General features: G+C 57.5%; 7 protein-coding genes across 7 annotated transcripts; 2 read left to right on the top strand and 5 right to left on the bottom strand.

The window, feature by feature from the left end:
* Window positions 1–1,851: 1,851 nt before the first annotated feature.
* On the top strand, window positions 1,852–2,767 carry SCHCODRAFT_02469221 (uncharacterized protein; the record flags this gene model as incomplete). Its single annotated transcript, XM_003030770.2, has 2 exons — window positions 1,852–2,313; window positions 2,363–2,767. Coding segments are annotated over 2 exons (867 nt in total), but the record flags the coding sequence as incomplete, so codon positions are not given.
* Window positions 2,768–2,842: 75 nt separating this feature from the next.
* SCHCODRAFT_068280 (uncharacterized protein) lies at window positions 2,843–5,748 on the top strand (the record flags this gene model as incomplete). The annotated part of the gene is made up of 11 exons (XM_003030771.1): window positions 2,843–3,673; window positions 3,724–3,789; window positions 3,840–4,005; window positions 4,064–4,212; window positions 4,268–4,421; window positions 4,473–4,936; window positions 4,987–5,119; window positions 5,174–5,296; window positions 5,349–5,428; window positions 5,484–5,597; window positions 5,650–5,748. The coding sequence occupies 11 exons, from the start codon at window positions 2,843–2,845 to the stop codon at window positions 5,653–5,655; spliced, it is 2,286 nt and encodes a 761-aa protein (XP_003030817.1). The 3' UTR covers window positions 5,656–5,748.
* Window positions 5,749–6,602: 854 nt separating this feature from the next.
* SCHCODRAFT_02689892 (uncharacterized protein) lies at window positions 6,603–7,996 on the bottom strand. Its single transcript, XM_003031154.2, has 3 exons — window positions 7,692–7,996; window positions 7,587–7,642; window positions 6,603–7,516 (listed from the first exon to the last, which is right to left on the bottom strand). Exons 1-3 carry the CDS (start codon window positions 7,745–7,747, stop codon window positions 6,714–6,716), a joined length of 915 nt encoding a protein of 304 aa, XP_003031200.1. The 5' UTR covers window positions 7,748–7,996; the 3' UTR covers window positions 6,603–6,713.
* A 698-nt stretch (window positions 7,997–8,694) lies between these two features.
* SCHCODRAFT_02736037 (uncharacterized protein) lies at window positions 8,695–9,823 on the bottom strand. The gene is made up of 2 exons (XM_050347151.1): window positions 8,858–9,823; window positions 8,695–8,822 (listed from the first exon to the last, which is right to left on the bottom strand). The coding sequence occupies exon 1, from the start codon at window positions 9,461–9,463 to the stop codon at window positions 8,966–8,968; it is 498 nt and encodes a 165-aa protein (XP_050199788.1). The 5' UTR covers window positions 9,464–9,823; the 3' UTR covers window positions 8,695–8,822; window positions 8,858–8,965.
* On the bottom strand, window positions 9,443–9,676 carry SCHCODRAFT_02630036 (uncharacterized protein). Its single transcript, XM_050345564.1, has 2 exons — window positions 9,659–9,676; window positions 9,443–9,623 (listed from the first exon to the last, which is right to left on the bottom strand). The coding sequence occupies exon 2, from the start codon at window positions 9,613–9,615 to the stop codon at window positions 9,460–9,462; it is 156 nt and encodes a 51-aa protein (XP_050199787.1). The 5' UTR covers window positions 9,616–9,623; window positions 9,659–9,676; the 3' UTR covers window positions 9,443–9,459.
* A 24-nt stretch (window positions 9,824–9,847) lies between the features above and the next one.
* On the bottom strand, window positions 9,848–12,240 carry SCHCODRAFT_02630033 (uncharacterized protein). The gene is made up of 12 exons (XM_050345563.1): window positions 12,061–12,240; window positions 11,795–12,007; window positions 11,689–11,740; window positions 11,546–11,599; window positions 11,232–11,475; window positions 11,150–11,179; window positions 11,079–11,102; window positions 10,840–11,001; window positions 10,460–10,626; window positions 10,368–10,389; window positions 10,185–10,310; window positions 9,848–10,013 (listed from the first exon to the last, which is right to left on the bottom strand). Exons 1-12 carry the CDS (start codon window positions 12,123–12,125, stop codon window positions 9,940–9,942), a joined length of 1,233 nt encoding a protein of 410 aa, XP_050199786.1. The 5' UTR covers window positions 12,126–12,240; the 3' UTR covers window positions 9,848–9,939.
* A 1,209-nt stretch (window positions 12,241–13,449) lies between these two features.
* Window positions 13,450–14,905, bottom strand: SCHCODRAFT_02630028 (glycoside hydrolase family 16 protein). Its single transcript, XM_003031156.2, has 3 exons — window positions 14,424–14,905; window positions 13,892–14,371; window positions 13,450–13,839 (listed from the first exon to the last, which is right to left on the bottom strand). Exons 1-3 carry the CDS (start codon window positions 14,732–14,734, stop codon window positions 13,680–13,682), a joined length of 951 nt encoding a protein of 316 aa, XP_003031202.1. The 5' UTR covers window positions 14,735–14,905; the 3' UTR covers window positions 13,450–13,679.
* Window positions 14,906–14,945: the final 40 nt, after the last annotated feature.

The following is a 14,945-nucleotide window of genomic DNA, read 5'->3' as shown; positions in this document are numbered from 1 at the left end:
TGGCATCCCTGACATCCGGCGCGGTGGACAGGATTCCACTCACGTCCGTAGGTAGCCAGCGGGGTCCCCTTTCGGCGACATCGCGGTCATGCCTCGTCGTCGCGAACCGGAGAGAACACGACTCGTCATCGGCACACCGCAACCCGGCTAGTGTACGTTATGAGCCCAAACGCTGCAAGGTCTCGCCGCCACTGGCAAATGCATGCCAGTGGCCGCGGGGGCGACCCACTACCAAGCGGCTGAACGCTTTAGCTCCTATTAAATCGATAGCGATGTCGGCGAGGGTTGCGCACCCTCGCCAGAGGAGTGCGCCGATCCCAGGCATTGGCAGTTGGTTGGATCCATATCCGACGGCGGGGGTATGGGAGAACATCCATTGACGCCGGCGTCCTTATACACCTGGGCACACGTGATCACCGCGTGCCGCCTCCATTGTTCCGTTTTTAGATGGGTGGCATCTGGGGTCGGGCCATGAACATGAGGTGTGCGCATTGGCCTTCCATTGCGTGGCGCTCGCTTACTCTGAGCTCTAGCCTACCCCACATCGCTGGTAAAGGTCAATGGACTGCGGAGAGTCCGCGCTGCATTGTTCTCTATCCACTACAGCGCTCAAACATGGCCTTGGCCACCTAGCCGAGCTACGCACGCTCTTCGCTGTCCTGGCCTTGTAAAGTGCGTCGTTTCATATTCCAAGCCATGGGCTTCTCTACCATGCGCCAACTGCGGACTTCAGGTTTCCGACACAGCCAAACTTGGCGACAGCAATGGAAGGGGCACATTTGGGGCCTTTCGCTGGTGGCTGGCCTCATTCCAATCTTCAATCTGGATGATTATTGATTACTGTGGCGGTAGGGCGGCCTCAAAGGCATGCTTCGCGCCACTGACTGCATAAAAGACGGCTGGAGCACGGGCGTACAAATCTTCGCAAGCTCCAATTATCCACCCACAAGTCTTCGCGCATCGACTATGCCTAACGTGACTACCAGAAGCCAACCTTCTGCTTCTGGCAGCCAATCTCGATCGTTAGCTGACATGACTCACCCTCGAAACAGCTCTTGACGCTCAACAAAGGCAAGCCAACTTCGCGCTCGCTTTCTTTGTGTGCGTCAAAGGTCTCGACTATACCCCACACATTCTGGTCTTGGTACACGTTGAGCATAACATAGGCGTGCGGCAGGACCGCGGGGTGCTCGCTAGGAAACCTACTCCGTAGGTCGAGCAATGTGCAGCGGCAAATGCCGAAAGAACGTGCGAAGGCCAGGCGTAACCTAGCGCGAAGGTGCACGAGCGATGTTGCATGAGAGCTATTCAGCCTATGTCGCTCAAATTCGAGAAGAGGGTGGTGATGGGTGGGAAGAAGGTGCTCGGCTTTCAAGCGAAGCGAAAGACCGAGATTCGAACGCGAAACGGCGGTTTTGGGGGTCGAATATAAAATGTCGAGTGCTCGGGACGAAACTTCGCAGGATGGCAGCCAGCGTAGAGCAGACCCAAATTCATATTTTGACCATAGCGAATTTCGAAGAAATGCGCGGGCAGCGGAGCGAAAACAGCGATGACGAGGCGAAACTACCGTTTGGCCCGTGGACGGGCCCCCCCTTGACTCACGTGATAGCACATTGCTCGCTCCGCCTCTCCCCTCCCTCGCAAGCTCGGGGGGTCCCCTAAGGCGTTCGCGAGCAATAATTATGCTGATGTTACATGTTGAACTCGAAGTTGCGCAATGTGAGTCACGGACGCGTGACATGTCGCGTCAGTCACGCGCCTAATGAGAGTCACGCCGGCACCGGTCACGCGACAAATTGTTTTGTTGTTGCATTCCTTTGTTCTTGACTCCCATCTCGAACAGCAACCATGGCCTCGTCGACGAGGCGCTCAACTAGACTGTCGGCCGCCTCGAGGGCGACGACGAACTCCCCCTTCACTCCAGTTAGCAACGACGGCATCTTCTCACCATCTGTACAAGAAACCCCGCCGACGAGCGACGAGGGGGAGGACGGGGAGGACGAAGATGAGCTAGCTCCCCTGAAGGGGAAACAAGCAGCCAAGTCGACGCCAGCGAAAGCACCCTCGAAGCGGACGGCGAGGACCAGCACTAGTCGAAGCGCCAAGCGCGCCGCCCCAGACAGCTCAGAGAGCGAGGAGGACGAGCTGCCGACGGTCTCAAGCAAGAGCTCAAGGAGGACGAAGCCAGCTACGAAGCGCCGGGCTACAGAGAGCAACGTCTATGTAGAGATCGTACTGCCGAAGAAGCGTACGGCGGCGACGGCGAACACGGCTGACAAAGCCAGAGGTCAAGGCGCAAGGAAGGACAAGGTGCGTGCTGCATATATGCGCTCAGAATGCGATCCTGACTCGGCTACAGGCGCCTACGAGGGGACGTGCGTTCGCGCGCGCAAGTAGGCGCATCAGCGACGGGGAAGATGAAGATGACGACGAGTCTCCCCCCTCTGAATCCGACTCTGGCAGCTCGGTGTCTGAGTTCGTCGCCTCGGACGACGACGATAGCGCAGCCTCCGATGAAGAAGACCGCAGCCAGTACGGCTCGGATACCCCTGCACCCCCTCGCCGCGCTACCAAGAAGCAGACACCCTCGCGCGGGCGACAGGCCCAAGTCTACGACTCCGACGACATTGATGATGCCGAGGAGAGCGAAGCTGAAGAGGCTATGGTGCAGGAGGCCGTACGGCGTTCTCGTGCTGACGTCGGAGGCTCGAGCGCTGGTCCTTCCACCTCTCGGCGTACAACTGACGGGCTGGCTTCTCGCGCTGCGGCGGCCGCAGAGGCTCGGCTCACGCGTTCGCGCACCGGCGGCGACATACCCGACGTCGACGACAGCATCATGATGGACATCGACGACGCGTCCGCGTCCGAGTCCGACAGCGAGCCCATCGCGCGAAAGGGCAAAGGGAAGGCGAAGAGCAAGCCCGCCGGTAAGAAGCCCACCACGTCTGGCAAGAAAACCACCAAGTCAGACAAGATATATACGTACGAGGACATCAAACGCGCCGCGGCGGAGGACAAACTCGAGAAGGCCGCCATCCGGAAGGAGCAGCGGCTGGAGCGCAAGCGGCTCGGGCGCAAGCTCACGCACGCGGAGAAGACGACGCTGCTCCTGCGGAGGTACCACCCCGAGCTGAGGGATGTGTGGGGCGACTTGGAGGCACGCGTCGAGGTGGCGGGCAAGGTGCCCGAGGCCGAGCAACCGAGCCGCCTGAAGCTCACGCTGCTGCCGTTCCAGCGCGAGAGCGTGGCGTGGATGCGGAAGCAGGAGAAGGGCGAGTGGGCGGGCGGGATGCTTGCGGACGAGATGGGGATGGGGAAGACGATCCAGATTATCGGGTTGTTTGTGAGCGAGCTCGCGGATGCGAAGGGGAAGGGGAAGGAGCGCGCGGTGGAGAAGCCGGGGCCGAATCTGGTGGTGGCGCCGACGGTGGCGGTGATGCAGTGGAAGAACGAGATTGAGGCACATACGGAGCCGCCTCTGAAGGTGCTGGTGTGGCATGGGGCGGCGCGCGAGGCGGATGCGTCTAAGCTGGCTGCGTACGACGTGGTGCTCACAACGTATGCGGTCTTGGAGAGCGCGTTTAGGAAGCAGGTGAAGGGCTTCACGCGCGGGAACAAGATCATCAAGGAGCGGTCGCCGGTTCATGCTGTCGAGTGGGGGCGGGTCGTTGTACGTATGACTGTTACTTCGCGTGTTGGTAACTCTGACGTAGACCGTAGCTCGACGAGGCGCACAATATCAAGGAGCGCAGCACGAATACCGCGAAGGCGGCGTTCGAGCTCAAGGTGAGTTCCTGCATTCATATGGCTATAAATCCGGCTAACTCTTGTCGCAGGCGAAGCACCGATGGTGTCTGTCGGGTACCCCTCTGCAGAACCGCGTCGGCGAACTGTACTCCCTCGTCCGCTTCCTCGGCGGTGACCCCTTCTCCTACTACTTTTGCAAGCGGTGCGACTGCAAAAGCCTACACTGGCGCTTCACGGACCACAAGACGTGCGATGGTAAGCTCGTTGCCTCGCCGTGATGCCACATAGCGCTGACGGTGTACACCACGTCTAGACTGCGGCCACAGCCCGATGCAGCACACCTGCTTCTGGAACAACGAGATCTTGACGCCGATCCAGAAGCATGGGATGGAGGGTCCGGGCAAGCCGGCGTTCAAGAAATTGCGTATCTTGCTCGATCGGATGATGTTGCGGAGGACAAAGGTATGCAGTTCCTCGACTGTCGGTCGATGGATCAATGTGCTCACGATACCTTCAGCTCCAACGCGCGGACGACCTCGGACTGCCACCGCGGACAGTGATCGTGCGCCGCGACTACTTCTCGCCCGAGGAGCGCGAGCTGTACCTCAGTCTTTTCTCCGATGCGAAGCGGGAGTTCAACACGTTCGTAGACCGGGGCACTGTGCTCAACAGTACGTTTGGTCGACTTCCATGATCGACGCTCGTACTAATCTCTTCTACAGACTACAGCAACATCTTCTCCCTCCTCACGCGCATGCGCCAGATGGCCTGCCACCCCGACCTCGTCCTGCGCAGCAAGACCAACGCGAATGCCTTCGTCGCCGAGGAGGAGGAGGCCACGATTTGCCGGCTCTGCCAAGACGTGGCCGAGGACGCCATCCAGGCCAAGTGCCGGCACATCTTCGACCGTGCGTGCATCGCGCAGTACCTTGAGGCCGCGGCCGGCGTCGAGCAGCCCACGTGCCCCGTGTGTCACGTACCGTTGACCATCGACCTTGCGGCGCCGGCGCTGGAGGTGAATCAGGCAGTGGAGGGTGAGGCGGGTGCGGATGGGGTCGTGGGCGCTCGGTCGCTGAGGCAGGGTATCCTGGGGCGCTTGGATCTGTCGAAGTGGAGATCGTCGACGAAGATTGAGGCCCTTGTTGAGGAATTGAGCGCTTTGCGGCAGCAGGATGCAACGACGAAGGTGGGTTATGATTATTCACTGTGGGGGCGTTCATGCTCATGAATCCGTAGAGCATTGTGTTCAGCCAGTTCGTGAACTTCTTGGACCTTGTTGCGTTCCGGTTGCAGCGCGCGGGTTTCGCGGTGTGCAGGTTGGAGGGCACGATGAGCCCTCAGGCTCGTGATGCCACGATCAAGCACTTCAGTACGTTCAGTTGATGTCCTCGTCCAGGGCTTCTGACTGATACTATTTAACTAGTGACCAATGTCGACGTCCCCGTCTTCCTCGTCTCGCTCAAGGCCGGTGGTGTAGCGCTGAACCTCACGGAGGCTTCGCGCGTGTATTTGATGGACAGCTGGTGGAACCCAGCTGTCGAATACCGTACGTCAAACATATGTTGTGCTGGATGCGGTCATGCTCACGGCCCGCGCAGAAGCGATGGACCGTATCCATCGACTGGGGCAGCGTCGCCCCGTTCAGGCCATCAAGCTTGTCGTAGAGGACAGTATCGAGGTACGAACGCATCACTCACCCATTCTCGGAGTCAGTGTCCTGATCACCCTTCCAGTCCCGCATCGTCCAGCTGCAGGAGAAGAAGGCGGCGATGGTCGACGCGACGCTGAGTCCAGACGACTCTGCGATGGGCCGGCTGACGCCGGAGGATCTTGGGTTCTTGTTTAGAGTACGTGGTTGCTTGATATCTGTTTGTGAAGAAGTGCTGACGGTTCTCGTAGTTGTGAGATCTTGTCATGTTCTGTAATATCGTCTGTATATGCATCTTATTCTTGGTTCGTGGGCCAGGACCGTGGCATAATTGTTCATTCATTCATTCCGACGTCGTTGGAGGTTGGCGTGCTGCGAAAGTTGACGATCTACCTTGAGGCAAGCGAGCTGAGACTGTGGCAACGATCACGCCGAACGGCGTGATCGTCGTGGACATATCTGCGGGAGAATGAATGAGCAAGTGACATTCATTGGGACGTTTGAACTGGGGCTACTCTGGTAATTAGAGAGGACACACGAAGGAGTTTCCTAAGTACTACCAAATGTGTGTGAAGACTGCGCCAGACATAGACTCAAGCATTCGCGCTTGTCGGGAAATAGAAAGCATTGTTACACGAGTGGCAAGGCGAATTTTTGGGGGCAAAAACATGCTCAAAAAGACGCTCAAAAAGGTGCTCAAAAAGACGCTCTTTCTGCGTCGAAAAAGAGCATGTTTCTGGGGCCATAAAGACGTCCTTTTGAGACATTTTTTGCCACTGAAAAGGCGCCCCAAAAGCAAGCAAGTCTGCCGCCAAAAAGAGAATCCTTTTGTGTCACTTTTGCGGCCTAAAAATACTATCTACGCCCAAAAACATGTTATGCGCATTTTTAGATGTCAAAAGACCGTCTTTTTGGTCACAGCGCTTTCTTACCCGTGGAATGTCCATCTTCTTTGTGTCAAAAAGGCATACAAAAAATGAATCTTTATGGCAACAAAAGCCCTCTTTGTTTCAGCTCTTTTTCAGTGGCAAAAAGATGTCTCAAAAGACCGTCTTCTTCGACGTCTTTTTGGCCCCAGAAACATGCTCTTTTTCGACGCAGAAAGAGCGTCTTTTTGAGCACCTTTTTGAGCGTCTTTTTGAGCATGTTTTTGCCCCCAAAAAATCGCCTTGCCACTCGTGTTAGTTTATTCATAAGTAGTGCACTCAATCATATGTCGTGTTCGGAAGATTTGAGCTACATAGAGGGTACGTGCGTCAATCAGGCGCTGCGGGAGGCCATACAAAAGCTGGCATATTGCTAGTCTTGAGCTTCTTTAGTGGTCCTTGGCGTTCTCCAGGAGCGTCTCGTCAACAGAGTGAAAGTAGACGTGAATCTTATGTCCTGCAATCTTGACTTCCTTAGATACCTCGGCAGTGATATCAACGTCAAGGCGGCGTCGCTTGTCCATGCGCGCGTCGCGCGTCTGAAGAGTATCAAGGAGCCGCTGGGGCGTAAGCCCGCGAATATTGACCAGGCTCAGCCGACGAAGCTGGGGGAAACGGTGGCCGCGCACGAGCGCGTCGGTGATCCTGGTTCGCACGTCCGCGTTAGTCTGAAGGCGCAGGGTGATCAGCTTCGCCGTTGCGTCTGATTCCAGCCACTTCGTAAAGCCTGCGCCGTAAGTACAGTGCCACTGCAGAGAGACGTGCTTCAGTTTGCCAGACTCTCCACACTCCGTAAGCAGGTCGAAGCCAGCCTCCTCGAAGTATCGGCACGAGTATCCTTTGCGGAGGATCTTGATAGCCTCAAGGTCGGGCATCTTGACTCCGCGCAGCGCGTTCGCAAGATCGATACGAGAGTCCGGAGCGCTGTTGTTGCCACGGAGAATGAGCTCGCGAAGACGATAAGCAGTAATAGGGCGAGCGAGGGCTTTTCGAATGATGTTGGCGAGCGCAGCGTCCTCTCCGATGGGGAGAACATCCGACAGGTCGATGCCGTATATTTTCGTGAGGTCGGAGCGCCGAGGCGCTTCCCGCACCAGCACCAATAGATGCGCGGCGGTGGCACAGTTCGAGAAAAAGGTGTCGTAGTAGTACCGGCCGTGATGGAATGTGAAGTCCGCGTCTTGGTAGGATACTGTACGTGCGGCAGCTGAGTATCATGCTCTTAAGCAGGTAAGTCAAGCACGATATATGTCTAAGCGCACCTTTCGTAGAGCGAAAGTCCTTGTCACCGTACGGCGAAAGAGAAAGCGGCTTGCCACTGTCGAATACATCAGTGGCCGCTCACGTGTCAACTTGGGCGAGCTTACGACCGAGATTGGCTGCCGGAAGCAGCAGTCTGCTTGCTCGTAGTCGCCTTGGGCATACTCAAGGTGCGAAAGCCTGAGGGTGGGTAACTGGGGTTCGGTGAGAGATGAAGGTTGCTGTAATCCTCTGCTTGGGCCTTCTCGTTTATATGCGGTTGTGAGGCGGGCTATAAGCATTCCACTTGACTCATCCCCGTGCCACTGCCACCACCGATTGTCCAGATCATTATGAAGATCGATATCAGGCCAACGAGAGACCTCCAATGTGCCGCTTCCATTGTTGCCACCGCGTCAGGCATCGTAGAAGGCCATAGATCCGCAGCTAGCACATGTAGAAGAAGCTCAAAATTTTGATACAGAATGGCCCGCAGCTCAATGCCAAGGCCTACAGAGCGAAGCGCCTGCGCGCCTCGTGATGTCAAGCTGGCTTATGGCCGGGGTTGAACGCCGCAGTGCATGAGCAACAATCCGGCATGGACTCCCCTAGTGGCATGGACCCTGAGCGATGGAGCGGGGCAGGTCAGAGGAGCAGAGTAGCCGATGGCCACGCGATGGAGGGCCACCGCGCGCGCCTCATGTTCATGGCCCGGTGTAAGAACATGAGATCCAAAAACAGAACAATGGACGCCGGACTGCGGTGATCCGGCGGGCCGGGTCACGTGCATTCCGGTATATAAGGCGCCACCGTGTCGACGAATGTTCTCTCGTACCCTCGTCGTCGGACATGGATCCAACTGACTACCAATGCCTCGGCTGGCGTGCTCTTCCTGGCGAGGATGTGCAGCTTGCTGCATGTCTTCGCTGACATTTGCGTAGGCTGTGTTGTGCGGGGCTAATGCGTACAGCCGGATGGTAGTAGGTCGCCACCGCGGCCACTGGTAATCCCAGTGGCTGCGAGACCTGCAGCGTTGGACTCACCACGTATGATAGCCGGGTTGCGGTGGGCTGAGGACGAGTCGTGGTTCTCGGTTTACGGTTCGCGGCTTCGAGGCCCCCTGCATCGTCACCGGAATGGGACCATGCCGGCTACATACGGAGGTGAGTGGAATCCTGTCCATCGCGAGTGTGCGCTCGATGTCGAGAAGGTGCCCATCGCTCTCTAATCGGAGCGATGGCGCGCTGAGATGTCTGCGTCTGCTCGCTATGCGGAGCTGCGTCGGTGACGCCACGGGTCTGTAACGGACATGTGGCGGAGGCGACGCACCTTCGCGGGGGTCGGCTGCCACTCGTGCAGGTGTTGCGGGAGTGTACTAGTAGCTGTCCGCCGCCTTTGACGCTCAGCGAACCGCTACAACCCGCCTCGTCTGCCTTGTGGTCAGCGGAAAGGCGGCCAATGTTTGGAACCTTTTACAGCCCTTAACGGGGCAGTCGTCAGACACAGAACCCAACTGACTGCCACCTCGACCGGCGTACACCTCCTGGCGAGGGCGTGCGGCTTGCTGCACTTCCTCGCTGACGATTGTGCTAGCATGGTGTGGGGAACAATGCGCACAGTTGGATGGTAGCCGGGTCGTATCGCGCTCTATGCTCACGCTATCATCGCAAGGCGATAGCGCACCATAGACGGCGAGACCTCCAGCGTTGGGCTCATCGCGTGCGATGGTCGGGTCGCGGGGGGCCAATGACGGGCTGGTTGGTATTCGGTTACGGTCCACGGCCTCGAGGTTCCCCGCGTCGTCTTCGTTGTTTGCACGAGACCGCGCCGGCCACGTACGCGGTGAGTGGGTATGTGTCGCGGCGGGCTGGCGTCCGGTGCCGACGACGCTCGTGCTCATCCTCGCATGGAGCGAGCTGAGGCGCCGGGCGTGCAGAGGTGTGGGTCGTTACTGATGTCGTTCACCCACCTTGGTGTGGCTGGACGAAGGAGACGGCCGGTGCCTTTCCCGCCACACTGACGGCCAATATTTGGAACCTTTTCCAGACCCATTGCGGACTGGAGGAATAGTATGTCAGTTACCGCGTAGAAAATTGTATGTAGAACACACCGTCTTCGAATCTTCATGACATAGTTAGTCGTTACTTGCTATACAGTGGGCGCCAGCGGCGTGTTCTCCTCGAGTCCTGGAAGAGTTCGAAAGCGTAGCTAACCCGCACTGGTACGAGCGACACTCGACATTGATGGATGTCGGCTGGGGGATGCAATGGCGGGAGCGAGATCATTGAGAGAAGGAAGGTGCGAAGGGTCTACTTCCATCTATACTGCTCTAAACGATTTACTACACTGTATATTCTATCTATCCTTCTGAGCGCTTCATATATCCTTTTGCACCCGAGCAGGCCGGCGCGCCGCACGGCCCTGGCGGTCACGGTAGAAAAGAATCGAGCCTGAACAAGCATGAGTACTCTGACGACATGGAAGGGCATGCACAGAGATAAAAGGACTTGCGACGAGGTAGGACATGCGACGAGGAGGTAGGACACGCGGAGAGGCAGGAAATGCGACGAGGAGGAAGGACATGCAAAAATGACCGACGGACACGGCAAGTAAAAGCTCACCTTCATCCTCCACGAACTGGCACTGATTATAGCTCTCCCAGAGCGCTTCGAAGATCGGCTTTTCCGAGTACGCGTAATGCTCCCCGATGAAGGCCCGTAGATACTTCGTCGCCTCCTCACCGTGGTCTGCAAATTATATGTCAGCTATTTGTCCTTACCTGCAAGGAAAAGCGGTAGACGTACAGAAGGGCATCTTCGGGAAGAACTAGAGGATAGGGTATGGTCAGTATGTTTACACGGAGTGGTGTGCAGTGAACATAGGGAAGCGCACGCACATGATGCACCACATGATAATGCGCGACGTCGTGCAGGAAAAAGCGGCCCTGCCAGCCGAGGAAAGGGCGATCGACGGTGGCGGCGGCGCCGCGCTGGAAGTTCCACTCCTTGCCGCGGTAGTGCGGCAGGTCGGGCGTGGTGTGGTGGAGGTAGGTGATCATGATGACTGGGTGGGGCGTCAGCGAGCGTATGAACAGAGGATAAGCGTCAGAGAGAGATCATGGAGGATGGGCGTCGAAGGGCTAGAAAAGTATGACAGGGAGTGTAGGGCGGCAAGCTCGAGATCATATGAAGGGAAAAGCGATGATGGATCGACGATGATGAATGAAGGAAGGCGTATGAAAGAGGGAAGGAAGAAGCCCAAAGCCAATGCACTCACACCAATGCGTCACCAGCAGCCATGGGATGCCGTAAAACTTCACCACTGCCGCGAACGAGAATGCGTGGCTGGCGGCGATGACCGCGACAATCATTGCCCCGATCCCGGCGTTACTGAGGAGGACGGCGGTGCGCTGCTCGGGGGTGAAGAGGATGGAGTTTGCTGTATGAGTAACAACAACGCATGAGGATAGGGTGGAGTGAGCGCCAAGAACGATGAACATCGAGAGACGGACTGACGATCGAAGTGGTGGGTGCCTTTCGCTATTTGGGAGTTAGCTGCTTGTAAGAGGAAGAACGAGGGTACATACGATATGTCCTTTGTCCAGAAACGTTGAAGACTATACAAAGGAAATCAGTCACAGGATAGAAGATGAGTGAACAGTAACGTACGCAAGTACGCCGGAAACGCTACCAACTGTTGTCGAACGAGCATGAACAGCGTATACAAGGGCGTGTCACCCAAGATCTCATCGTAGTCGATGGCGCGCGCTTCATGCGCGGGCGGCAGGCCCAGCTCCGCGCGCGTCTTGGGTACGTACACCTCATCCCGCTCCATGGATGCGTGATTGCTGTGATGCCGATGGTGCGAGATCTTCCACGAGAAGTACGGCGTCCATAGTAGTGTGTGGGTGATCTGCAGGAGCGAGGCTACCGTCAGAACGCGTACCATAATGTAGCCAATGGATCAGAAGCCAGAGACTCACGTATCCCACCACGTCATTCAGCATCTTGTAGTCCGAGAACGCACCGTGGCCGCACTGGTGAGATTGAGAGGCGCTCGTCAGCTTCGCGAAGGGGATGGAAGGCATGACGGTAGAGGAAATTCGACAACGAAGTTAGGACGCACCTCGTGCCCGATAACCCAGATCCCAGTAAAGATGAGGCCCTGAAACCACCAGCTGTCAGGATAGGTGAGCAGGCATTCCGACGATCAAGACGAGCGAAAGGCCTACTAGATGCCCCAGCAGGCCCAGCGCGCACACATGGCGCCGAAGGGCGTCAGCGCGTCTATCGTGACGGCATGTTGGAAGAGAGGATCGATGAAGGCGGCCGCCTTCCAGGCGCAGGCGGCCATGAGGAGGTCGCGGGTAAGGAAGTAGAGGCTGAGGAGCGTGCTGCGGAGGAAGAGCCGGGAGGGAATGCTGGCGCGTATCTCTTGCAGTGACCTGCGATAATATGGTTAGACACGATACAGATTGACGTGGGGCATCCTGCCTACCAGGGCATCGGAGTGAACGTCGGAAGCGCGTCCTCGCTATAAGTGGAGGCTTTGGGCGACGCCATCATGAGCGGAGGACAGCAGTCGAGATGGGCAGACTTGTTGGCGCTCTGGGTACGTAGGAAGACCTTATATACTTGTGCGCACCGAAAGACTGCATCATCTCGACGGCGTTTTTCCAAGCACTCATGGACAGCCTGGCTGCCAATTTGAAACGGAGATGCATGGATCGCCCAAGACTCCCCAAGCCTGCGCCGCGAGGGGAAGATTAAACAGAATGGCTTAGATGAATACCATACCACGCCGCCAATGTGATGCCCTCCGGAGCGGCGGCTAGGAGAGGAATGCGCGCAACGGAGGCGGCGTTTTTCGCGCTTGACCATGTATGGAGTAACCAAGAAAAAACAGACGGTATAGGGCATCGAGACTTCCGCTGCATCGAAGCGACCTGAGAGAAGATTCGTCGAGCATCGATATGTTACCAGGGGGTAGACTTTACGGACAGTCCTTGTCTGATCCAAGATTCGCGCATTCGGTGATATAACAATTGCCGTATATAGCAGCAAGCACGCCTAAGACGCAAAGTTTATGTCGGTCGTCAGGTCCATCGTCCGAGGATCATGACCGAGCTTGAGTACATCGTATGATTAGCCAAGGACGACGCGGCGTTGCACGAGTGTCGCGCGGGCGGCGGCGGCGGCGTATAGGACTGGTGCTGGACGAGGAGGCGAGGCAGTGCCGGCCTAGTGGTGTTAGGAGGCAAGCGGCGATCCCTACACGTGGCTGATATGGCCATGGATCCACTTGAATTTGGACCTTTCTTCTTACCAGGTACGTCCCGAAGGATCCCTCTCAATCCTTGAGACCCCAAACGTACATGCTTATATTAGTCAGACCCTAGAAAAGGCGACGTCGGTCACTTGGCAATGCCAGCAGGGCTTTCTTCACCGATCGGAGGCCGCATTGAACGCCGATCTCCTGCTTCATGGCCGCCAGCTGAGGTAGTCGTACCTTCCAATAGCTATGCAGGGATCTTGCAGGGACCGATACTTGCCCACCATCGGTCAATCTTGTATCCACGGCGCACCCTGACCAGGCGAAAGACGTACAGCCACCCAAGCGAGTGCTCATTACTAGACGCCGCCATGACATCTATGGCACCCCGGGCCATTGCGGCGTCCTCCGTCAGTATCCTGTAACGCTGGAGCCGACTGCTCATAATAATTCTGTGCATTGTTGACGTTGACAAACCATTCGGAGAGACGATGGTCGAGAACGAGCACGCCGCCGCCGCTGATCATTGTACTCACTAGGTTCTGAATGTCATGTTTAGGCTGAGCAAGTAAACCCAAAACCCAACACGGTTCTTTCTCTACTGCTACCTGGAACAAAGCCTTCCTCTTTCGGTTGTTCCTTTAGCGCACTTCAATATTGCTGTTCGTCAGGTTTGCACTATCCTCCAGGCACACATCGGGCAGGACATAGTTCAAGTCAAGGACTTCACGGTAGACATTTTGACACTACACAGGACCCTAGACTGTACACAGCTTCTCGTACAACCCAGTACACTGCATGGTGGTACTACAACCCAAGGAATAAATAGCGATAAAAAGGATAATTTACTGCGCCTTGTAGACGTTGATGGCGGCGATGTCGAAGTACGCGTCCTTGAACGCGTCCGGCTGGCTGTTGGCGACGTCGACGCAGACGCCAGAGCAACCGTCGGTGTTAAAGGTAGCGCCGGCCCAGTCACCGCAGAGCGTCAGGTTGATGATGATGCTGGAAGGAGGTCAGCGGAGGTTTGAGGGAAAAATAAGGAGAGCAAACGCACTTGTGCGCATCGAAGTGCTCCGCGATGTTGCACGTGTCGCTCGGGAAGAACGCCTGCGGGGTGCCCCAGTTCGCCGTGTCGACGTCGTCGTGGCCCTCGGAGACGCCGATGGGCACGTCCGCGGCGCCGCGCGGCCAGAACCAGACCTTGATGAAGGAGTCGGTGCGCTCCATCGCGTACCAGCCGCCGCCCTGCGCGTTGAGCGCGGGGCCGAAGCTCGTCGCGTCCGAGAACTTGACGCCGCAGCCGGCGTTGCCGTTCACGGCGGTGTCGCAATCGGGCTGCGTCGGCGTGCCGAGCTCGTCGCGCGTCGCGGGCATGGTGCAGCCGGGGGAGGTGTGCAGGGTGGCCGCGTTGGGGACGACGTCGTTCACGCCCTCGAGGATGTCGACCTCGCCGCCCGCGGGCCAGGTGGCCTCGTTCGTCTCCCAGATCGCGGGCCAGGTACCGCAGCCTTGCGGCATGTGGCGGACGTCGGCGCTGGGAGAAGGGTCAGCTTGGACAGCGGGACCGACTTGGAGATGGGACATACACAAGGACATGAGTGGTGTAGGTGTTCTTCGAGCGGATGCGAACAGAGTCACGGCCGGCGCCGGCGGGGTCGAGCACGGTGGTGCTGTCCACCCGGAGGACGAACGAGTCCGCCGACGCGTAGGTCAAGTTCTTGTCCTTCGCAGTCTGCGCGTCCACGTAGTTGACGCGGCCGTGCGTCGGGTCCGCGATCGCCTGAAAGTCGAACCCATCGTAGAAGCTCTGGCCCACAAAGCTCTCCGACTTGACATACGCCGCGAGCGCGGGGCCCGCAGACGCAAGCAGGGCAGAGAATGCAACGGCGGTCTTCATGGTGTCGATAATAAGGATAGGCGTCGAAACGAAAGACAAATAATAAAGAAAGGGGTGGGTGGGTAAGTGAAGGGCGGACGAAGCGAGAAAGCTGGATGGCGCCCAGCGGACCCGGGCGGGCCCTTATAAGCCGCTTCCCAGCCCATAGCTCCGACGCCTCAGGAGGCGGGGAGAGGCGCCCACATGGAAGCGCTGCGGACGGGGTGTATGG

Source organism: Schizophyllum commune (genome assembly GCF_000143185.2).
Source record: "Schizophyllum commune H4-8 unplaced genomic scaffold SCHCOscaffold_7, whole genome shotgun sequence".
Classification (NCBI taxonomy): domain Eukaryota; kingdom Fungi; phylum Basidiomycota; class Agaricomycetes; order Agaricales; family Schizophyllaceae; genus Schizophyllum; species Schizophyllum commune.
This window is presented reverse-complemented; position numbering and strand designations above follow the sequence as displayed.